This window comes from Sphaeramia orbicularis, unplaced genomic scaffold (genome assembly GCF_902148855.1).
Source record: "Sphaeramia orbicularis unplaced genomic scaffold, fSphaOr1.1, whole genome shotgun sequence".
Lineage (NCBI taxonomy): Eukaryota > Metazoa > Chordata > Actinopteri > Kurtiformes > Apogonidae > Sphaeramia > Sphaeramia orbicularis.
Window position 1 is genome coordinate 224,966 of NW_021941600.1, and position 17,826 is coordinate 242,791.

General features: G+C 46.9%; 2 protein-coding genes across 3 annotated transcripts; one reads left to right on the forward strand and one right to left on the reverse strand.

The window, feature by feature from the left end:
* Nucleotides 1-252: 252 nt before the first annotated feature.
* LOC115416398 (cytochrome b5 domain-containing protein 1-like) lies at nucleotides 253-3,496 on the reverse strand. 2 transcript variants are annotated; one of them, XM_030130148.1, is made up of 4 exons: nucleotides 2,703-3,496; nucleotides 1,955-2,031; nucleotides 1,630-1,860; nucleotides 253-615 (listed from the first exon to the last, which is right to left on the reverse strand). In XM_030130148.1, the coding sequence occupies exons 1-4, from the start codon at nucleotides 2,821-2,823 to the stop codon at nucleotides 385-387; spliced, it is 660 nt and encodes a 219-aa protein (XP_029986008.1). In that variant the 5' UTR covers nucleotides 2,824-3,496; the 3' UTR covers nucleotides 253-384. The 2 variants fall into 2 exon arrangements, with proteins under 2 accessions (XP_029986008.1, XP_029986009.1); XM_030130149.1 differs by having other exon boundaries at nucleotides 256-615; nucleotides 1,642-1,860.
* Nucleotides 3,475-16,958, forward strand: LOC115416389 (multifunctional procollagen lysine hydroxylase and glycosyltransferase LH3-like). The gene is made up of 19 exons (XM_030130126.1): nucleotides 3,475-3,559; nucleotides 7,821-7,912; nucleotides 8,362-8,498; nucleotides 9,586-9,749; nucleotides 9,894-10,006; nucleotides 10,326-10,389; nucleotides 10,841-10,938; nucleotides 11,437-11,538; nucleotides 12,198-12,329; nucleotides 12,409-12,530; nucleotides 12,612-12,716; nucleotides 12,796-12,921; nucleotides 14,352-14,493; nucleotides 14,594-14,707; nucleotides 14,977-15,048; nucleotides 15,148-15,252; nucleotides 15,351-15,497; nucleotides 15,644-15,769; nucleotides 15,944-16,958. Exons 1-19 carry the CDS (start codon nucleotides 3,475-3,477, stop codon nucleotides 16,097-16,099), a joined length of 2,202 nt encoding a protein of 733 aa, XP_029985986.1. The 3' UTR covers nucleotides 16,100-16,958.
* Nucleotides 16,959-17,826: the final 868 nt, after the last annotated feature.

Sequence of the window (17,826 nt, forward strand, 5' to 3'; positions counted from 1 at the left end):
TTACTATTATTATTATTGTTATCATTATTATTTCATTATTATTAATATTGCTATTATTATTATTATTATTACTATTATTATTACTATTATTATTATTAGTATTATTATTACTATTACTATTATTATTATTATTATTATTATTATTATTATTAATATTGCTATTATTATTATTATTAGTATTATTATTAGTATTATTATTATTATTACACTTTATTGTAGATGTTCTGTCCGTCTCATATAACTGACACTTTAATGTCATTTAACATGAACACATTCACAGATACCATTGCTCAGTAGAACACAGACACAGTCCATGTTCCAGTCTTTTTTTTGTCCTCAGGTTTGGACACGCTGCTCTGTCATGTCCCCCTGTGAGGTCAGAGGTCAGGCCTCTGTCAGGTCGTCATTAAAGTACAACAGGATGGCTGGGGTGTACAGGTCCCGGTCCAGCCGCAGGTGGTCCAGCTGGGGGTCGTCGTCATGGATACCATTCTCACTCAGTGTCCTGCTCATGTCCAGAGTCACACCTTCATGTTTCCAGGTGTAGCTGGAGGCGTGGGAGTTGTAGTCCAGGAAACGATGGAGGATCTGGGCCAGAGTGTCCTCTGAACACACCTGGACAGGTGAGACAGCAGAGACAGGTGAGAGACAGGTGAGACAGGTGAGAGACAGGTGAGACAGGTGAGAGACAGGTGAGACAGGTGAGAGACAGGTCAGACAGCAGAGACAGGTAAGACAGCAGAGACAGGTACAGAGGACAGAGGGCAGTGTCGTCTGTTCGTCTTTCAGAGAAGGGAAGTTCATTGTCGGCTTACATTTTAAAAAAAAAAGTCCAGTTCTTTAAACATAAATTCGTCCTCTGTTCATTTTTCAGAAAATGCTCAGTGACCTTATCATACCAACTAAACAAGAAAACGTGTAAAATTCAGTCCAGTGTACCAGTTAGTCCAGTGGTTGTGTTTTCTTTCAGGTCAGTAAATGAACAGTTCATTTGGTTTCTGTGATTCCACAGCAGAATGTGTGACGTATTAAACTGAACTGTGTCAGTGAAGGAGCACATCTGAAAACAGCTGTCAATCAAACCACATTCAGCCTTTGGACCCATCCTCCGATCGGCATAGGGAAGCTCGGCGTCCAGCCTGGCCAAGCTCCGCCTACAGCTCCGTTTGCCCCTGGAGACGCAGAGCGTCCAGGGGCGGGACAACATGGTGTCCTGTGTCCAGTGCTGGTCCAGTTTGTAGTGGTTTTTAAAGCAGTTCCACTCAGTCCCATTGAAGTGCATGGACGCTGAGCGTCTACGGACAAATGCACTGAGCAGAGATGGAATGAACAAACACAGACACGGGAATGGAGGAGAAGTGAACAACATCCAGTCCACTGATCTGGGATCAAACTGATTCTGAACCAACTGGTCTGAGAGATGAACGTGTTCCAACACATTTGGAGTCAATGAAATGAAAACAACTGAACAGATTTGAGCATTTAATGGGAGTCATTTTAGGGTCAGAGGAGCTTCCACTGCAGTCTGACTCTAAACAGCTGGGACAGAGGACACAGGAGTTTGGATTTGATTCATTCAGGACGTGAAAAACAGCCAAAAGCCTGACCTGGTGGTTTCCCAGAATGCACCTGTGCTCTCACCTCCAGCCTCGTCTCCTGGGTCGTCAGGGTGTTGATGATCCGGATCCACCTGGTCTTGGAGGACAGCAGTCCCACCTGGTAGCGCTCATCCGTCCACCAGGGCTGTCCAAAGTCTGCGTCCCAGTCTGAGCGAGGACCAGCGGGGGGGACGTGGACGAAGCGTCCCCTGGGGGTGAAGTACCTGAGGCAATGTGTCACCGGGTCCACGTACCGCAACACCTGGACACGTCAACACAGAGGACACGTCAACACCTGGACACGTCAACACCTGGACACACGTGAACATATATATGATGGGTGGTCTTTTACTGACGTCTCCAGTCTCTGGGTCGAACCAGCTGCTGATGTCTTTTCCTGCTGACTCCATGATCGGCAGCAGGAGGACGTCCCCTGACACAGAGGACAGATGGTGTCATTTCAACATGATTATTTAACAGATGACACCCATGAGTGTGTGTGTGTGTAACTGTTTATTTTTTAATATTTAGACTATATATATATATATATATATATATATATATATATATATATATATATATATATATATATATATATATATATTTGTTATTTTCATAGTTATTGCTTTCATTCTTTAGTATTTAACACTTTTTGTTTTGTGTTTTCTTATTGGTTTAGACCAGCATGCACCTGGGTGGGCCTATGGCTTTATACAAGACAGACAGACAGACAGACAGGATGAGCAGGACAGACAGACAGACAGACAGACAGGATGAGCAGACAGACAGACAGACAGACAGGATGAGCAGACAGACAGACAGACAGACAGGATGAGCAGACAGACAGCACAAAAGGCCTTAGTTGTTGTTTTCCCTCAGAATCCTCCTAGTAAAGCCCTTGTGGTCCATGTGTGGTCTGGACCGTGTGTCTTCTACTGTAAACAAACCCCTGGAGCACCAGTGGATACTAGTTCAGGCAAAGGCTGAAGTTCAGTCACATTTAAGCTGCTTTAGTTTGAATAACAAACAGCCTCTACAGTCACTGTTGATGAATGAAGGGACAGAAGAACAGCAGAAGCAGGGGCCGGTTCCGGTGGTTCTGACCTCGGTACTGGTCCATCAGGGGGGTCAGGTCGCACACTCTGCCCCGGTAGGACACCCACAGGTCCTCCGCTGTGTTGTGAGCCGACACCTCCGCCGGGGTGAAGTACCTGTGTCTGCGCATGCCCAATAAATGATTATCACCGATAATAAACGCTCCGGTCAGTCCCGGTCCGGTTCCACTGTGTTCGTGTTGTGTTGTTACTATGGAAACCCGGTGGCAGGGGGGCGGCGCTGTGACGTCACGTGTTTTCTCAAAGCCGCGTGTTTGTTTTAAATATCTTTTCTTCTTGTCGTTCACTTGTTCACATCTGTGTGTTTTTTCTGCGTCTTTTACTTTTTCTGTTTTTTTTTTATGTGACGTATGTAAAGTGTCTTCCTCCCGGTTCGCTCGCCCCTCCTCTCTCTCTCTCCTCACTCTGGAATTTTCTCAGACGTGGCACACGCGCACTTTCTCTTTTTTCGCCAAATTTCCGTCGCTCGCGGCCACGGAAACGGAGGGAAAAGCATCACATCCCCCTGGTCCCCATTGTCCCGCCTCTGATTGGCCCCGCTCACCCGCCAATCAGCCCTTCTGAGCCCGTTATTGGCCGTAGGACGTGGAATAGGCGGGACCTGGGTTTTCTGTTGACATCCACGCGGGGCCGTAGCGGATCGCTGGGTAATATCGCGAGATTTGAGCGCGGATCCTGATGGAGACGTGATCTTCGAGGCGGCGGAAAAAGCTTGTGTTGGTTAGTTTTGTGCTCAGTCCCAGGCTGTTCCTGCCGCAGACATGGCCTCCTGTTCGCTCCTCCTGCTGGGACTCGTCGCCCTCTTCCACGGCTCCGTGTCGGCCGAGCAGCGGAGGATCCCCGCAGGTAAGGCCGCTCCGGAGGCTACCGTGTCCGGCCCCGCGGACCCCCGGGACCCGGTGGAGGGCTCCGGTTCTCCGACAAACACACCGGAAACACAGCGAATAACACTGCGAATAACACTGCGAATAACACTACGAATAACACTGCGAATAACACTACGAATAACACTACGAATAACACTGCGAATAACACTACGAATAACACTACGAATAACACTGCGAATAACACTACGAATAACACTGCGAATAACAGCGAAAAACACAGCGAATAACGGCACTTACACCGGGTTGAACCACTTTAAGAACCACCGGTAAACCGCAGCAGGACTAACCCGAACAGCCGGTTCTGTGGGTCCGGTTCTGCTGGACTGTTGGGTCCGGTTCAGCTGCAGCAGGTTTTTCTGTTCTGTCTGAGGTGTGTGTGAAGTCCATATAATGTTAGTTTTTTAAAAATATTTTCTTTAAAATGTTAAATTTGAACCCTTACAGACCCAAACGTCTTCCTTTAACCTAAACCATCTACTGATCTAAACTGTTTAATTCCTGCTGATCCTCTAATCCTATCAGTCCATGTCAGTAATTGGTGTCAAATACAGTTCTTCATCTTTTCATGGTCATCAGATATGACCATATTTGGACATTCAGAGGCTCCGCAGTTACCATGGAAACACCATCATCTTCTACAGCATTGCTTCTCCAGTCAAACCCATGCAGTTGGATCAGTGACAGTGGATGGACACACTGGGTTATGTTCAGTTCAGGACAGATTGGACTGACAAAGACACTGTTTATTCAGTTTGATCTGTTTCTGACAGAAGAACCTTTGAATTAACTCTGAGTTTTCATGAACGTCTACATCACATGTGTCAAACATGCGGCCTGGGGGCCAAATCCGGCCCACCAAAGAGTCCAAATCTGGCCCGTCAGATGAATTTGTGAAATGCAAAAATTGAAAATGTTGCATTAACAAACTATACTTTAACAAAAAATGTGAATAACCTGAAGAAATATGAACAACGTGAAATGTCTTGAGAAAAGTAAATGCAATTTATTAATATTCTGTGTATTTGTAGTTGTAATGCAAGTTGTAATGCACATGTGTAAATGATAAACTGTTAAACTGAGGCAGAATATTGTTGAAACTGCACTTGTGTTTCTTAAGACATTTCAAGCTGTTCACGTTATTCAGATTTTTAAGGAAACAATGTAGATGTAAACATTATCATAATGTAATTTTACTTTTTTCACTGGTCTTATTTTACTGGTCCGGCCCACTGTAGATCATATTGGGGTGAACGTGGAACTGAACTAAAATGAGTTTGATACTCCTGGTCTACATGATCTGTGGATTAAATATAGAAAAACACAGGATTTACACATAAAAAAAGCTAAATACAGAGGATAATTTTGTAACAAACACTGGTGATAAATCAGTTAAAGGTAGAAATAGACAAAAATGAATTTGGGAACTGACATAAAAGTAGTTCTGGGTGTTTATGGGATAAAACAGAACAGAACGTCTGTTTCTGCTAAAGTGTTGAATGAGTCTGAAAACTTTAGAATCAACTGATTAAAACTAGTTTGAGTCAAACAGTTGTCTGAAAACTGGACAAATAAAAGTGACAGTTGAATTAGTTTAATAACCTCAGATAAAAGCAGAACATTTCAGTGAATAAATGAGTCATTGACAGCTTTAACCTTTGACCTCCACGGTTTATGAAGATGTAACAGTGGTTATTAAATTAAAGTAACTCAACAGTATAAGGAGTATTTTTAGTATTTGTTCATCATATTCTGAATCAGTGCACATGTCTGAGTTTTTATTCCAGTTCCCTAAAACAAACTTTGTTCAGTCTTATCACATTAAATCCCAGGTGTCAAACATGCGGCCCAGGGGCCAAACCTGGCCCACCAAAGGGTCCAACCGGCCCACGGGATGAATTTGTGAAATGCAAAAATTACACTGAAGATATTAACAATCAATTCACATACAGACACATACAGACCAATTAGATTTCAAGTGGGTCAGACCAGTAAAATATTATCGGAACAACATATAAATAATGACAACCCCAAATTTTCTCTTTGTTTTTTGGTGCAAAAAAGTAAAATTATATGAAAATGTTTACATTACCAAACTATACTTTTACAAAAAATGTGAATAACCTGAACAAATATGAACAAACAGAAATGTCTTAAGAAAAGCAAATGCAATTTACCAATATTCTGCCTGTTACTAAATGTTTTGTGTGATTGTAATGCAAATTGTAATGCACATGTGTTAATGATAAACTGAGAAACCGAGGCGTAATATTGTTAAAATTGTACTTGTTTTTCTTAAGACAATTCAAGTTGTTCATGTTATTTAGATTTTTAAGGAAACTTTGTAAATGTAAACCTGATCGTAATATAATTTTACTTTTTTCACTGTTATTATTTCATTTCACTGCAGTTCAGTTTGGGCTAAATGTGGCCCCTGAACTCAAATGAGTTTGACAGCCCTGCATTAAATCCTCTGTGATGCAGTGTTTTATGTCCAGTATCTGCAGATAACAACAACAACAATAATAATAACAATGAGTCCACTGGTTATTTTAGAGATGAACTGATTATTGGCTTTCTGTGTCAAACGCACGCCCCTTTTCCACTTGTGCTCTGGAATATTCCACCTTTTTTCTGTTCCATCGTCTGTGTAAATGAAATGGATCCATTGGTTCCACCTCTGTCTGTAAGGACAGTTTTATTCACTGAACAATGGTCGGAAAACTGCCTGAAAGACAAAGAAAAGGGCAAAAACAGGACAAATCTGATCAGATGAATGGAGGTGGATGGCATGGACTGGGGGGGGGGGTATTCAGTTTATTCATTTTCTGATCTGAAACTGGAGCACCAGCGTCTGGTGGAAAGAGGACAAACAGGCCTTTATTCTCCTCCTCCGTCACCTTTAGGGTATTTTTAGAGGAATTTGACTTGAAAAATTCCTCGAAAGCCTGAAGGGAAAACCAAGAGAAACAGAAGTGAAGGAGACGAGGAGGGTCTGAAAGAAGAGACGAGAAGGATCTGAAGGAGATGAGGAGGGTCCTAAGGAGACGAAGAGGGTCCGAAGGAGACGAGGAGGGTCTGAAAGAGACGAGAAGGATCTGAAGGAGATGAGGAGGGGGATGAGGAGGGTCCGAAGGAGACGAGGAGGGTCTGAAGGAGACGAGGAGGGTCTGAAAGAGACGAGAAGGATCTGAAGGAGACGAGGAAGGTCTGAAGGAGATGAGGAGGGGGATGAGGAGGGTCTGAAGGAGACGAGGAGGGTCTGAAGGAGACGAGGAGGGTCCGAAGGAGACGAGGAGGGTCCGAAGGAGACGAAGAAGGTCCGAAGGAGACGAGGAGGGTCCGAAGGAGACGAGGAGGGTCCGAAGGAGTCGAGGAGGGTTAAACGGATCAGAACCCAGACAGTTCTGTTCAAATCCACTAAACTCACTGTTTCCTGGTCCAGAACATGGCCGCCGATGGGTTCAGTCAGTTTCAGTGCGTTCAGTTTCAGTGCGTTCAGTCAGTTTCAGTGCGTTCAGTCAGTTTCAGTGCGTTCAGTTTCAGTGCGTTCAGTCAGTTTCAGTGTATTCAGTCAGTTTCAGTGCGTTCAGTTTCAGTGCGTTCAGTCAGTTTCAGTGCGTTCAGTCAGTTTCAGTGCGTTCAGTTTCAGTGCGTTCAGTCAGTTTCAGTGCGTTCAGTCAGTTTCAGTGTATTCAGTCAGTTTCAGTGCGTTCAGTTTCAGTGCGTTCAGTCAGTTTCAGTGCGTTCAGTCAGTTTCAGTGCGTTCAGTTTCAGTGCGTTCAGTCAGTTTCAGTGCGTTCAGTCAGTTTCAGTGCGTTCAGTCGGTTTCAGTGCGTTCAGTTTCAGTGCGTTCAGTTTCAGTGCGTTCAGTCAGTTTCAGTGCGTTCAGTCAGTTTCAGTGCGTTCAGTTTCAGTGCGTTCAGTCAGTTTCAGTGCGTTCAGTCAGTTTCAGTGCGTTCAGTCGGTTTCAGTGCGTTCAGTTTCAGTGCGTTCCGTTTCAGTGCGTTCAGTCAGTTTCAGTGCGTTCAGTCAGTTTCAGTGCGTTCCGTTTCAGTGCGTTCAGTCAGTTTCAGTGCGTTCTCATAGGGTTAACGTCCCTGAACATGAGCGTCGCTGGTCTCCACATCGGTGCGTTTTCTCGTGCCGTCCGTTAAACGCCGTTTCTGTGGATCTCAGGTGCATCGGACTCACCAGTGCTTTGTCCTTCTGATTGTTTACAGAAAACCTGCTGGTGATCACCGCGGCAACCGACGAGACGGACGGCTTCAACCGCTTCATGAGGACGGCCAAGGAGTTCAACTACACCGTCAAGGTAACTTCAGGACACTCCGCAACGCAAATGGAACGCACCCAGAAAACTGCCATTACAATAGAGGTGGTAGTGCTTTAGCTGTTAGCTGTTAGCATTGCATTTTACCGTAGCATTGGATTCACTGAAGGCCTTTTGGTTCAGTCGTCTCAGAGGTTCAGTCTGTCTGAACCATGAGCACATATGTTCACATCTGTTCCCGTTTGTTCTAGTCTGTTCTCGTTTGTTCACGGATGTTCTCTAATGTTCCCGTATGTTTTTGTACACCTGCACCGCTAACTGTTTGCTAGCTGCTAATGGTTCCAGACTGGTCTGAACTGGATTGGACTCAGACCGTCATAGAAGAACCAGATGTGCAACACATCGGTGTTTGTTCCGGCTCTGGTGGAACCTCTGATGATGCAGACGGTGGGTCCGATTGCGGTTCTGATTGTGGTTCTGGTTCCGTGCAGGTCCTGGGTCTGGGTGAGGAGTGGAAGGGGGGGGACGTGGCCCGGACGGTGGGTGGAGGTCAGAAGGTCCGATGGCTGAAGAAGGAGCTGATCAAACTGTCCGAGCAGAAGGACACCGTGGTCCTGTTTGTGGACAGGTAAGCTCGGCTGAACCGGAACCAGGTCCAGGTCCTGGGTCTTTGTGGTGCCATCAGTGTGCTAGATTGGTCCTGGTCCAGGTCCAGGTCCAGGGTCTTTGTGCTTTGTGTCCTTTGTGTCTTTGTTCAGACGGTAATGTGACTCGGACAGGTGTGTCCCTTCAGCCAATCAGGTTTCACCTGTTCAGAACATCAACAGTCAAACCAGGCCACGTTTACAGAAAACACCAGGGACCGAAAACCAAAACCAGTGCACAACAAAACCTGACCTAGGTCTGATCCACATCAGCCCAGAAAATCTTAAGAGAAGCTGATCTACGGGAAGAAAAAACTGTTCAAACACCACAAACGTGGAAAACAACGACAACGAAAGGTGTAAAAGTCCGCCCCTTTGACACCAGACCGCCCCTTTAAATCCGGACTGTCCCTTTAACACTGGATTGCCCCTTTAACACCGGACCCCCTTTAACACCGGACCGCCCCTTTAACGTCAGACCACCCCTTTAACACCGGACTGCCCCTTTAACACCAGACTGACTGCCCCTTTAACACCTGACTGTCCCTTTAACACCTGACTGTCCCTTTAACATCAGACCGCCCCTTTAACACCAGACCGCCCCTTTAGCACCTGACTGTCCCTTTAACACCTGACTGTCCCTTTAACACCAGACCGCCCCTTTAACACCTGACTGTCCCTTTAACACCTGACTGTCCCTTTAACACCAGACCGCCCCTTTAACACCTGACTGTCCCTTTAACACCTGACTGTCCCTTTAACACCAGACCGCCCCTTTAACACCTGACTGTCCCTTTAACACCTGACTGTCCCTTTAACACCAGACCACCCCTTTAACACCTGACCGCCCCTGTAATGTCGGACCACCCCTATTACAGTTATTGGATTATTGTCGTCATGGAAATGGACTCACTGAGTTCTGGACCAGAGCACAGGTTTGGGTTTTAGTGAACACTTTCAGCTCCTGGACTCAACATTGTCCTGGTTTCAGTGTTGGGGGTCAGAGGTCAGAAGTCAGGGGTCAGAGGTCATTGTCAGTGTGCTGTTTCATTGATTCGTCTTCTGTTCCAGTTACGATGTGATCTTCGCGTCTGGTCCTGAGGAGCTGCTGCTGAAGTTTTCTCGTCTGGGCCACAGAGTAGTTTTCTCTGCCGAAGGGTTCTGCTGGCCCGACCAGAGACTGGCCTCCAAGTACCCAGAGGTGCATTCTGGGAAACGCTACCTCAACTCAGGAGGTATGGAAGTATGTGACACAGCTCTGGTGCGTTTAAGGACACTGGGAAACACCGACTGGGGTTGAGGTGGAATTAGTCTGGGTATCTGCTAAATCTAAATAAAACTGTGGATGTCTGAGTTTTCACCTCTGGTTTTGTCTCCAGGGTTTATCGGCTTCGCTCCAGATCTCGCCGCCATCGTCCAACAGTGGAAATACAAAGACAACGATGACGACCAGCTGTTCTACACCCGGATCTACCTGGACAAGACGCAGAGGGTAAGACCACCTGGAGTCAGAGGGTTAGACCACCTGGAGTCAGAGGGTTAGACCACCTGGAGTCAGAGGGTTAGACCACCTGGAGTCAGAGGGTTAGACCACCTGGAGTCAGAGGGTTAGACCACCTGGAGTCAGAGGGTAAGACCACCTGGAGTCAGAGGGTAAGACCACCTGGAGTCAGAGGAAGCAGGTCATCAGTGTTTCAGTCCAAACCAACGGATGAAACTCATCAGTTTAATGTGAAGAAAGTTATTTTCTGAAATCCGATCCAGAAGTCTCTGATACCTGTGGTCGTCATGGAGATGTTCTGTGTTTTCAGACCAAGTTCAACATGACCCTGGATCATCGCTCCAGAATCTTCCAGAACCTGAATGGGGCTGTCGGTGAGTGTCTATGACCCATAATCCTCAGTAAGACGTGAACTGAACAATTGGTGGCAAGTGTAAAGAAAAAACAGGTAGAGTAGAGCAGATGTGTTCGAAACATGAGAGCCTTAAAGAACCCACTGGGTCCAGTTTTAGACATGAGAGCCTTAAAGAACCCACTGGGTCCAGTTTTAGACTGAGGTATGGTTCTGGATGATTAGGAGAAGCAGGAGTAGTATTTGGAGTGGTAGTGGTAGTATTTGCAGTAGTGGTAGTATTAGTAGTAGTCATCCTCACTTTACTGTTGCGTCAAACATCCATTCGTTAACTTCGTTACCTTCGTTAACTCTGCTTAAAGAACATGTGACTGTTAGCATGTGAATCCAAACACCAGACGTTGTATTTATTCCTGAATTTTCCGTTTCTACCTGAACTCTTCTTTCTCTTATCGTTTTTCTGTGTTTGTCAGATGAAGTGGTCCTAAAGTTTGAGAGGGCAAAGGTCAGGGCGAGGAACGTGGCCTACGACACACTTCCTGTCATTATCCACGGCAACGGACCCACCAAGGTAAACAACCAACCACTGGCCTCCACCGACACCATGTGACCCATGGGCTTTTATGTCCACTCTGTCCTCACTGTCCTTACTGTCCACTCTGTCCTCTCTGTCCTTACTGTCCACTCTGTCCTCTCTGTCCTTACTGTCCTCTGTCCTTACTGTTCACTCTGTCCTCTGTGTCCTCACTGTCCTCTGTGTCCTCTGTCCTCACTGTCCACTCTGTCCTCTCTGTCCTCACTGTCCTCTGTGTCCTTACTGTCTTCTCTGTCCTCTGTCCTCTGTGTCCTCTGTCCTTACTGTCCTCTCTGTCCTCTGTGTCCTCTGTCCTCACTGTCCACTCTGTCCTCTGTGTCCTCTGTCCTCACTGTCCACTCTGTCCTCACTGTCCTCTGTGTCCTTACTGTCTTCTCTGTCCTTACTGTCCACTCTGTCCTCTCTGTCCTCACTGTCCTCTGTGTCCTTACTGTCTTCTCTGTCCTCACTGTCCTCTGTCCTCTGTGTCCTCAGCTGCAGCTGAACTACCTGGGGAACTACGTCCCCACAGCCTGGACCTATGAGAACGGCTGTGGAAACTGTGACGATGACCTGCTGTTTTTCAACGACATCCCTGTACGGACAACGCCATCTTTACGGTTTACCGACGCTCCCCGGTTCTTTGATGTCCTTTTGCTGCGTTTCCACTATGTGGTAACGGCTCGACTCGGAACTTTTTACGTTTCCATTACGAAAAAGGACCTGGAGTCTGGTACCTGGTACTAGTTTTTTGGTCTCACCTCCGCTGAGGTTCCAGGACTGGGGACCAGATACTAAAACGTGACGTGTAAACACTGCAGACCACTGATTGGTCAGAGCTGTCTGTGTGTCCCGCCCTTTTACAAAAACAGATGCAGTAGTTTCCAGTAAATCTGTCAGTAGGTGAATCCACATGAGGACAGTAAACTGTAAAACCACACCATGGTTTGTCCAGGAGGTTCAGATGCAAACATTCAGCAGGAGTTTGACCAGACAACAGGCAGCCAGTGAGTTTATCAGCAACTGTGAGCAGACAACACAGAAGTAACGCACTGCATCACTATGACGACCAGGTACTGGAAAGTGGGTAGTATCCTGGAATGGAAATGGTCTCCAGGAGTAGGACCTGGTACCAGAGTGGAGTCGAGCCAAGCCGAGTTGAGCTGGTACCACATAGTGGAAACGCAGCATTTGTGTGGTTCTGGTTCTGGTTGTGGGTTTGGTGGACCTCAATAACCCTGGTTTGTGTGGTTCAGGATGCGCAGATGCCCCTGGTCTACGTGGCCATCTTCATCGAACACGCCACGCCCTTCATGGAGGAGTTCCTGGACCGCCTGGCCACCATGAACTACCCCAAAGGCCGGATCCGCCTGTTCATCCACAACAACGTACGACACACACACACACACACACACACACACCTGCACCTGTGAGGGCAGGTTCTAACCAGGCTGTGTTCTCATCCAGGTGGTGTACCACGAGCAGCACATCCACCAGTTCTGGGAGCGTCACAAAGACCTGTTCCCTGACGCTCAGCTGGTCGGACCAGAGGAGAACCTGCAGGAGGACAAGGCCAGAACCATGGCAGTGTGAGTCACCAGAACTTGCACAGAACCTTTACAGAACCTGTGTGGAACCTCAGTGTAGGTTAATGTTGTGTGTCTGTGCAGCGACGCCTGTAAGAAGGATCCGGAGTGTGATTATTACTTCAGCATCGACTCGGATGTGGCCTTGGTCAACCCGGACACCCTGAGGATCCTGATCGAAGAAAACAAGTACGAGCACCTTCTGTTGGGTTCTGCGGACCCGGGTACCCGTCACATGCTAACTGTGCTGTCCCTCCCTCCCCCCCAGGTCGGTGATCGCCCCCATGCTGTCCAGACACGGGAAGCTGTGGAGCAACTTCTGGGGTGCTCTGAGTCCTGAAGGGTACTACTCCAGGTCCGAGGACTACATCGAGATCGTCCAGGCCAAAAGGATGTGAGTCCGTACCCAGGAACAGTCCTGAAGGTTCTTCCTGTTTCTGCGTCTGAGGTCCATTAGAACAACTGGTCCACCAGTTAAACCAGTGCTGTAGTCCAGGGTATACGGCGGTACACGGAGTAGACCTCCTTGTTTTTTGGTCAGCGTTGCGTATACTCACTCATAAATCTCCCCTCATGTGCTCCATTCAGTCGTACATCTGAACCAAACTGTCCATGTTTTCCCCTCGGACGGTGAAGCCATGACCCGCCCTCCTCTGCCTCTAATTGGCCAGTACTTGGTATCTTCACTGATTAGATTGGTTAACTTTAGGCATGAGGACTGATTAGCCAATCAGAGGTAGAGTAGGGCGGGTCATGCCCAGGAAAATGTTGCTATCTAGCGCAATTATTGGAAATGCAAGCAAGAAAGGCAGAATAAACGTCTTTCAAGTGAGTGACACAAATGGAGAGAACCTACTGTGATGGAATCCATAATTCTGAGGTCAGTTTAAGGTGGTTTCAGAATGAGTCACTGTTTTAAACTACTGGTCACATGACTGTACATGTAGAGAAAAAGAGATGGTGTTTGCAATAATTACACTGTGTTAGTAGGATAACGGTATGAAAGGCTAACCTTATGAAGGCGAACGTTATGAAAGGCTAACCTTATAAAGGGTAAAGTTATGAAAGGCTAATGTTATGGAAAGCTAACGTTATGAAAGGCTAACATTATGAAAGGCTAATGTTATGAAAGGCTAACGCTATAAAAGGTTAATGTTATAAAGGCTAACGTTATGGAAGGCCAATGTTATGGAAGGCTAATGTTAAAATGCTAACGTTATGAAAGGCTAACATTATGGAAGGCTAATGTTATGAAAGGCTAACATTATGAAAGGCTAATGTTATGGAAGGCTAACGTTATGAATGTGTGTGTGTGTCTCTGTCTCTGTGTGTGTGTTTGTGTGTGTGTGTGTCTCTCTCTGTCTGTGTGTGTGTGTGTCTCTGTCTCTGTGTGTGTGTCTCTGTCTGTGTGTGTGTGTCTCTGTCTCTGTGTGTGTGTCTGTGTGTGTGTGTGTGTGTGTGTGTCTCTGTGTGTGTGTCTCTGTCTGTGTGTGTGTGTCTCTGTCTCTGTGTGTGTGTCTCTGTCTGTGTGTGTGTGTGTCTCTGTGTGTGTGTGTGTCTCTGTGTGTGTGTCTCTGTCTCTGTGTGTGTGTGTGTGTGTCTCTGTGTTTGTGTATCTCTGTGTGTGTGTCTCTGTCTCTGTCTGTGTGTGTGTGTCTCTGTGTGTGTGTGTGTCTCTGTGTGTGTGTCTCTGTCTCTGTGTGTGTGTATCTCTGTGTGTGTGTGTGTGTCTCTCTCTGTCCCTGTGTGTGTGTCTCTGTCTCTGTGTGTGTGTCTCTCTGTGTGTGTGTGTGTGTGTGTGTGTGTGTGTGTGTGTGTGTGCAGTGGTCTGTGGAACGTCCCGTACATCACTCAGGCCTACCTGATCAAAGGCAGCGTCCTCAGGTCCAGACTGTCCCAGGTCCAGTTGTACCAGGATGACGGCCTGGACCCAGACATGGTCTTCTGCAGGAACGTCAGAGACCAGGTGAGTCGGAACCGAGCGGCCAATCAGAGGGGACAGCGCGCGGCCACGCCCCCTCCGCAGGTAGATGAGTCGATAACTGGGCGTGTCCCGTGTGTCTCAGGGCGTCTTCATGTTCGTGTCCAATCGGGACGAGTTTGGACGGTTGGTGTCGTCAGCGAACTTCAACACGTCCAGGCTGCACCCGGACATGTGGCAGATCTTTGACAACCCTGTGGTGAGATGGACACACCCACACATGGACAGACACGCCCACACATGGACAGACACACCCACACCTGGACAGACATGCCCACACCTGGACAGACACGCCCACACCTGGACACACCACACACACACACACACACACACACCTGGACACACACACACCTGGACAGATGACCCCACACTCACACACACACCTGGACACACCCACCCACACCCACCTGGACACACACACACACTCATGGACACACCCACACACTAAACTGAATGTGGTCTTTCCAGGACTGGAGGGAGAAGTACATCCATGAGAACTACTCCAAGATCTTTGAGGATGAGAAGGCGTTTGTGGAGCAGGTACACACACACACACACACACACACACACCTGAGCGATCAGCTGATCGGTCAGTCCACTGATTGGACGGTCCGGGTCAATCCTGTCTGTGTGTCTCAGCCGTGTCCAGACGTCTACTGGTTCCCAGCGTTCTCCGACAAGATGTGTGACCATTTAGTGGAGACCATGGAGGACTACGGCCAGTGGTCTGGAGGGTCCCACAAGGTAGTGTCCACCTGTCTGTCCACCTGTCCCTTTGTCCACCTGTCTATCTGTCCACCTGCCCGTCCCTCCGTTGACCCGTCTGTCTGTGTGTCCTCCAGGATGAGCGTCTTGCTGGGGGGTATGAGAACGTCCCCACTGTGGACATCCACATGAACCAGATCGGTTTTGAGAAGGAGTGGCTCAAGTTCCTGAAGGACTTCATCTCCCCGGTGACGGAGAAGCTCTACCCCGGGTACTACCCCAAGGTACGCCCACATTCCAACTGCACAGGGGGGCAGGGCTGGGGGCGGGCTCTGTGGGCGGGGCTTTGGACTCAGTGGGCGGGGCTGTAGGCTCAGTGGGCGGTCCTCTGTGCTCAGTGGGCGGTCCTCACCCTGTCCTGTGTGTCCAGGCCCAGGCCATCATGAACTTCGTGGTGCGGTACCGTCCAGATGAACAGCCGTCTCTCAGACCGCACCACGACTCGTCCACCTTCACCATCAACATCGCACTCAACAACAAAGGACGGGACTACGAGGTAACCACGCCCACTCAGGCAGAGGAGGGGCCAGCGGCACCCCCAGGACCCTGGTCCAGACCAGGGGGTCCAGGGTCAGGGTCCCAAAGGTTGATTCATTGAGGTCACCTGTAACATTTAAATAACCTGTGTGTGTGTGTGTGTGTGTGTGTGTGTGTGTGTGTGTGTCCTCAGGGTGGTGGTTGTCGGTTTCTTCGTTATGACTGTAGGGTGGAGTCTCCTCGTAAAGGCTGGTCTTTCATGCACCCGGGTCGCCTGACCCACTACCACGAGGGTCTGCCCACCACCAGGGGGACCCGCTACATCATGGTGTCCTTCGTGGACCCCTGAACGCACCACGGACCACCTGGACCCATCTGGACTGAGCGCATGTCAAAGTGTGTGTGTGTGTGTGTGTGTGTGTGTGTGTGTGAGTGCACGTGTGAGTGTGGGGCCTGACCAGCGAGGCCCCGCCCCCTCCTCCAGGTGGGATGGACAGATTCACCTGATGTCAGTAAATGCATCGTGGTCTCTTTTTTTACAGAGGACCCTGAAAGCCCCTTCACAGACCTGGTGTCAGAGTGGGACATGGGAGTGTTTTCATCCAATCACCTTCATTAGTCCGAAATCAGCTGTAGGTCAAAGGTCAGATGCTGTGTTCAGGACAGCTGGGAATTTAGACAACTCTTGTAACATTGACTCTTTTGTAGGAGTTTTTTTTTTTTTTTAATCCTGATTTTTAACGTTTGTGTTTGTGTCGAACTCGGAGGCGTTTCTTCTCCTGGTTCCGACGTTTCAGACTCTGTTTCTCTTCATGGTCACATGACGTTTCAGGTCCGAGCATGCGTTAAACCGAGCTGCCTTATTTTCATGAACGTGTCGTATCTATGCAACAGACGCTCTGGATGATTTCGACCAATCACGTCGTCTTCGGAGCCTCGTCGATCATATTTGACACAAAAGGAAATCACTGTAATCTGAGTCTATTTTAATGATGCGTTTGTGTTTGTGTTGTTTGTGGGATTTTTCACTAACGGCCTTAGACTGGTGTGTGTTTGTGTTTAGTTTCAGGTTGTTTTTTTTTTCATCCTTCAGTTTAATTTAAACGCGTTGGAACTCCACGCTGCCTCTGGTCTTCCTTTTCTACGTCGTCTTCTCGGGCTTTGTACAAACTGCATTAAATTATTTGGTGAATAAAGTTTGAACATGTTTTCACTGAGTCACTGTTTGATGAAGAATAAAACCATGTGAAGCAAAAATAACAACATAATAACCGAAATAATGACAAACATTTCTGTGTTTTACGGTGAAAAAAGTCCAATGACGTGTTGAAAATGTGAAAAACATCAACAACCTGAAGTTTCTTAAGAAAAATAAGTGTAATTTTAACAATATTATGTCTGAGTTTATCATTTATACGTGTACGTCCATTAAAATTTAGAGGAATTTGGAGAAATTTCAAAAAACGTGAACACAACGGAAAAAAAAACAAAACAAATATGAACAAAATAAAGAATAAGAACAAAAACTTCAGAAACACGAACAAAATGAGGTTAAAATTATATTTAATTTTTTTAAGACGTTTCAGCTCATTCACATTTTTTTTAATTTAAGGATAGTTTGTAAATGTAAATATTGTCATTTTTATTTGTATTTGTCATTATTTACAGGTTCTTCTGGTCTTCTTTTCCTGGTTCTGACATAAACTGTAGATCATATTGGTCTGAATGTGGAACCTGAACAGTTATAATGTCTTCAGTGTCATTTTTGGATTTGATCGGAATCTTTTGCCGTTGGTTTTGGTCCGTGAGGCGTTTGTTTGAACCCTGAAGAAGAAAAACTGAAAAACAGAACATGAAGGTGTTCAGACTGTTGGATTCATCCACATACAGGGTGGGGAAGCAAAATGTACAATATTTTGAGGCAGGGATTGAAAGACAGTGTATGACCAATTAGTTTATTGAAAGTCATGAGAATTTATTTGCCACAAGAAAATGTCCATAATAGAAAATGTTTTTATTCTATGTGTCCTCCTTCTTTCTCAATAACTGCCTTCACACACTTCCTGAAACTTGCGC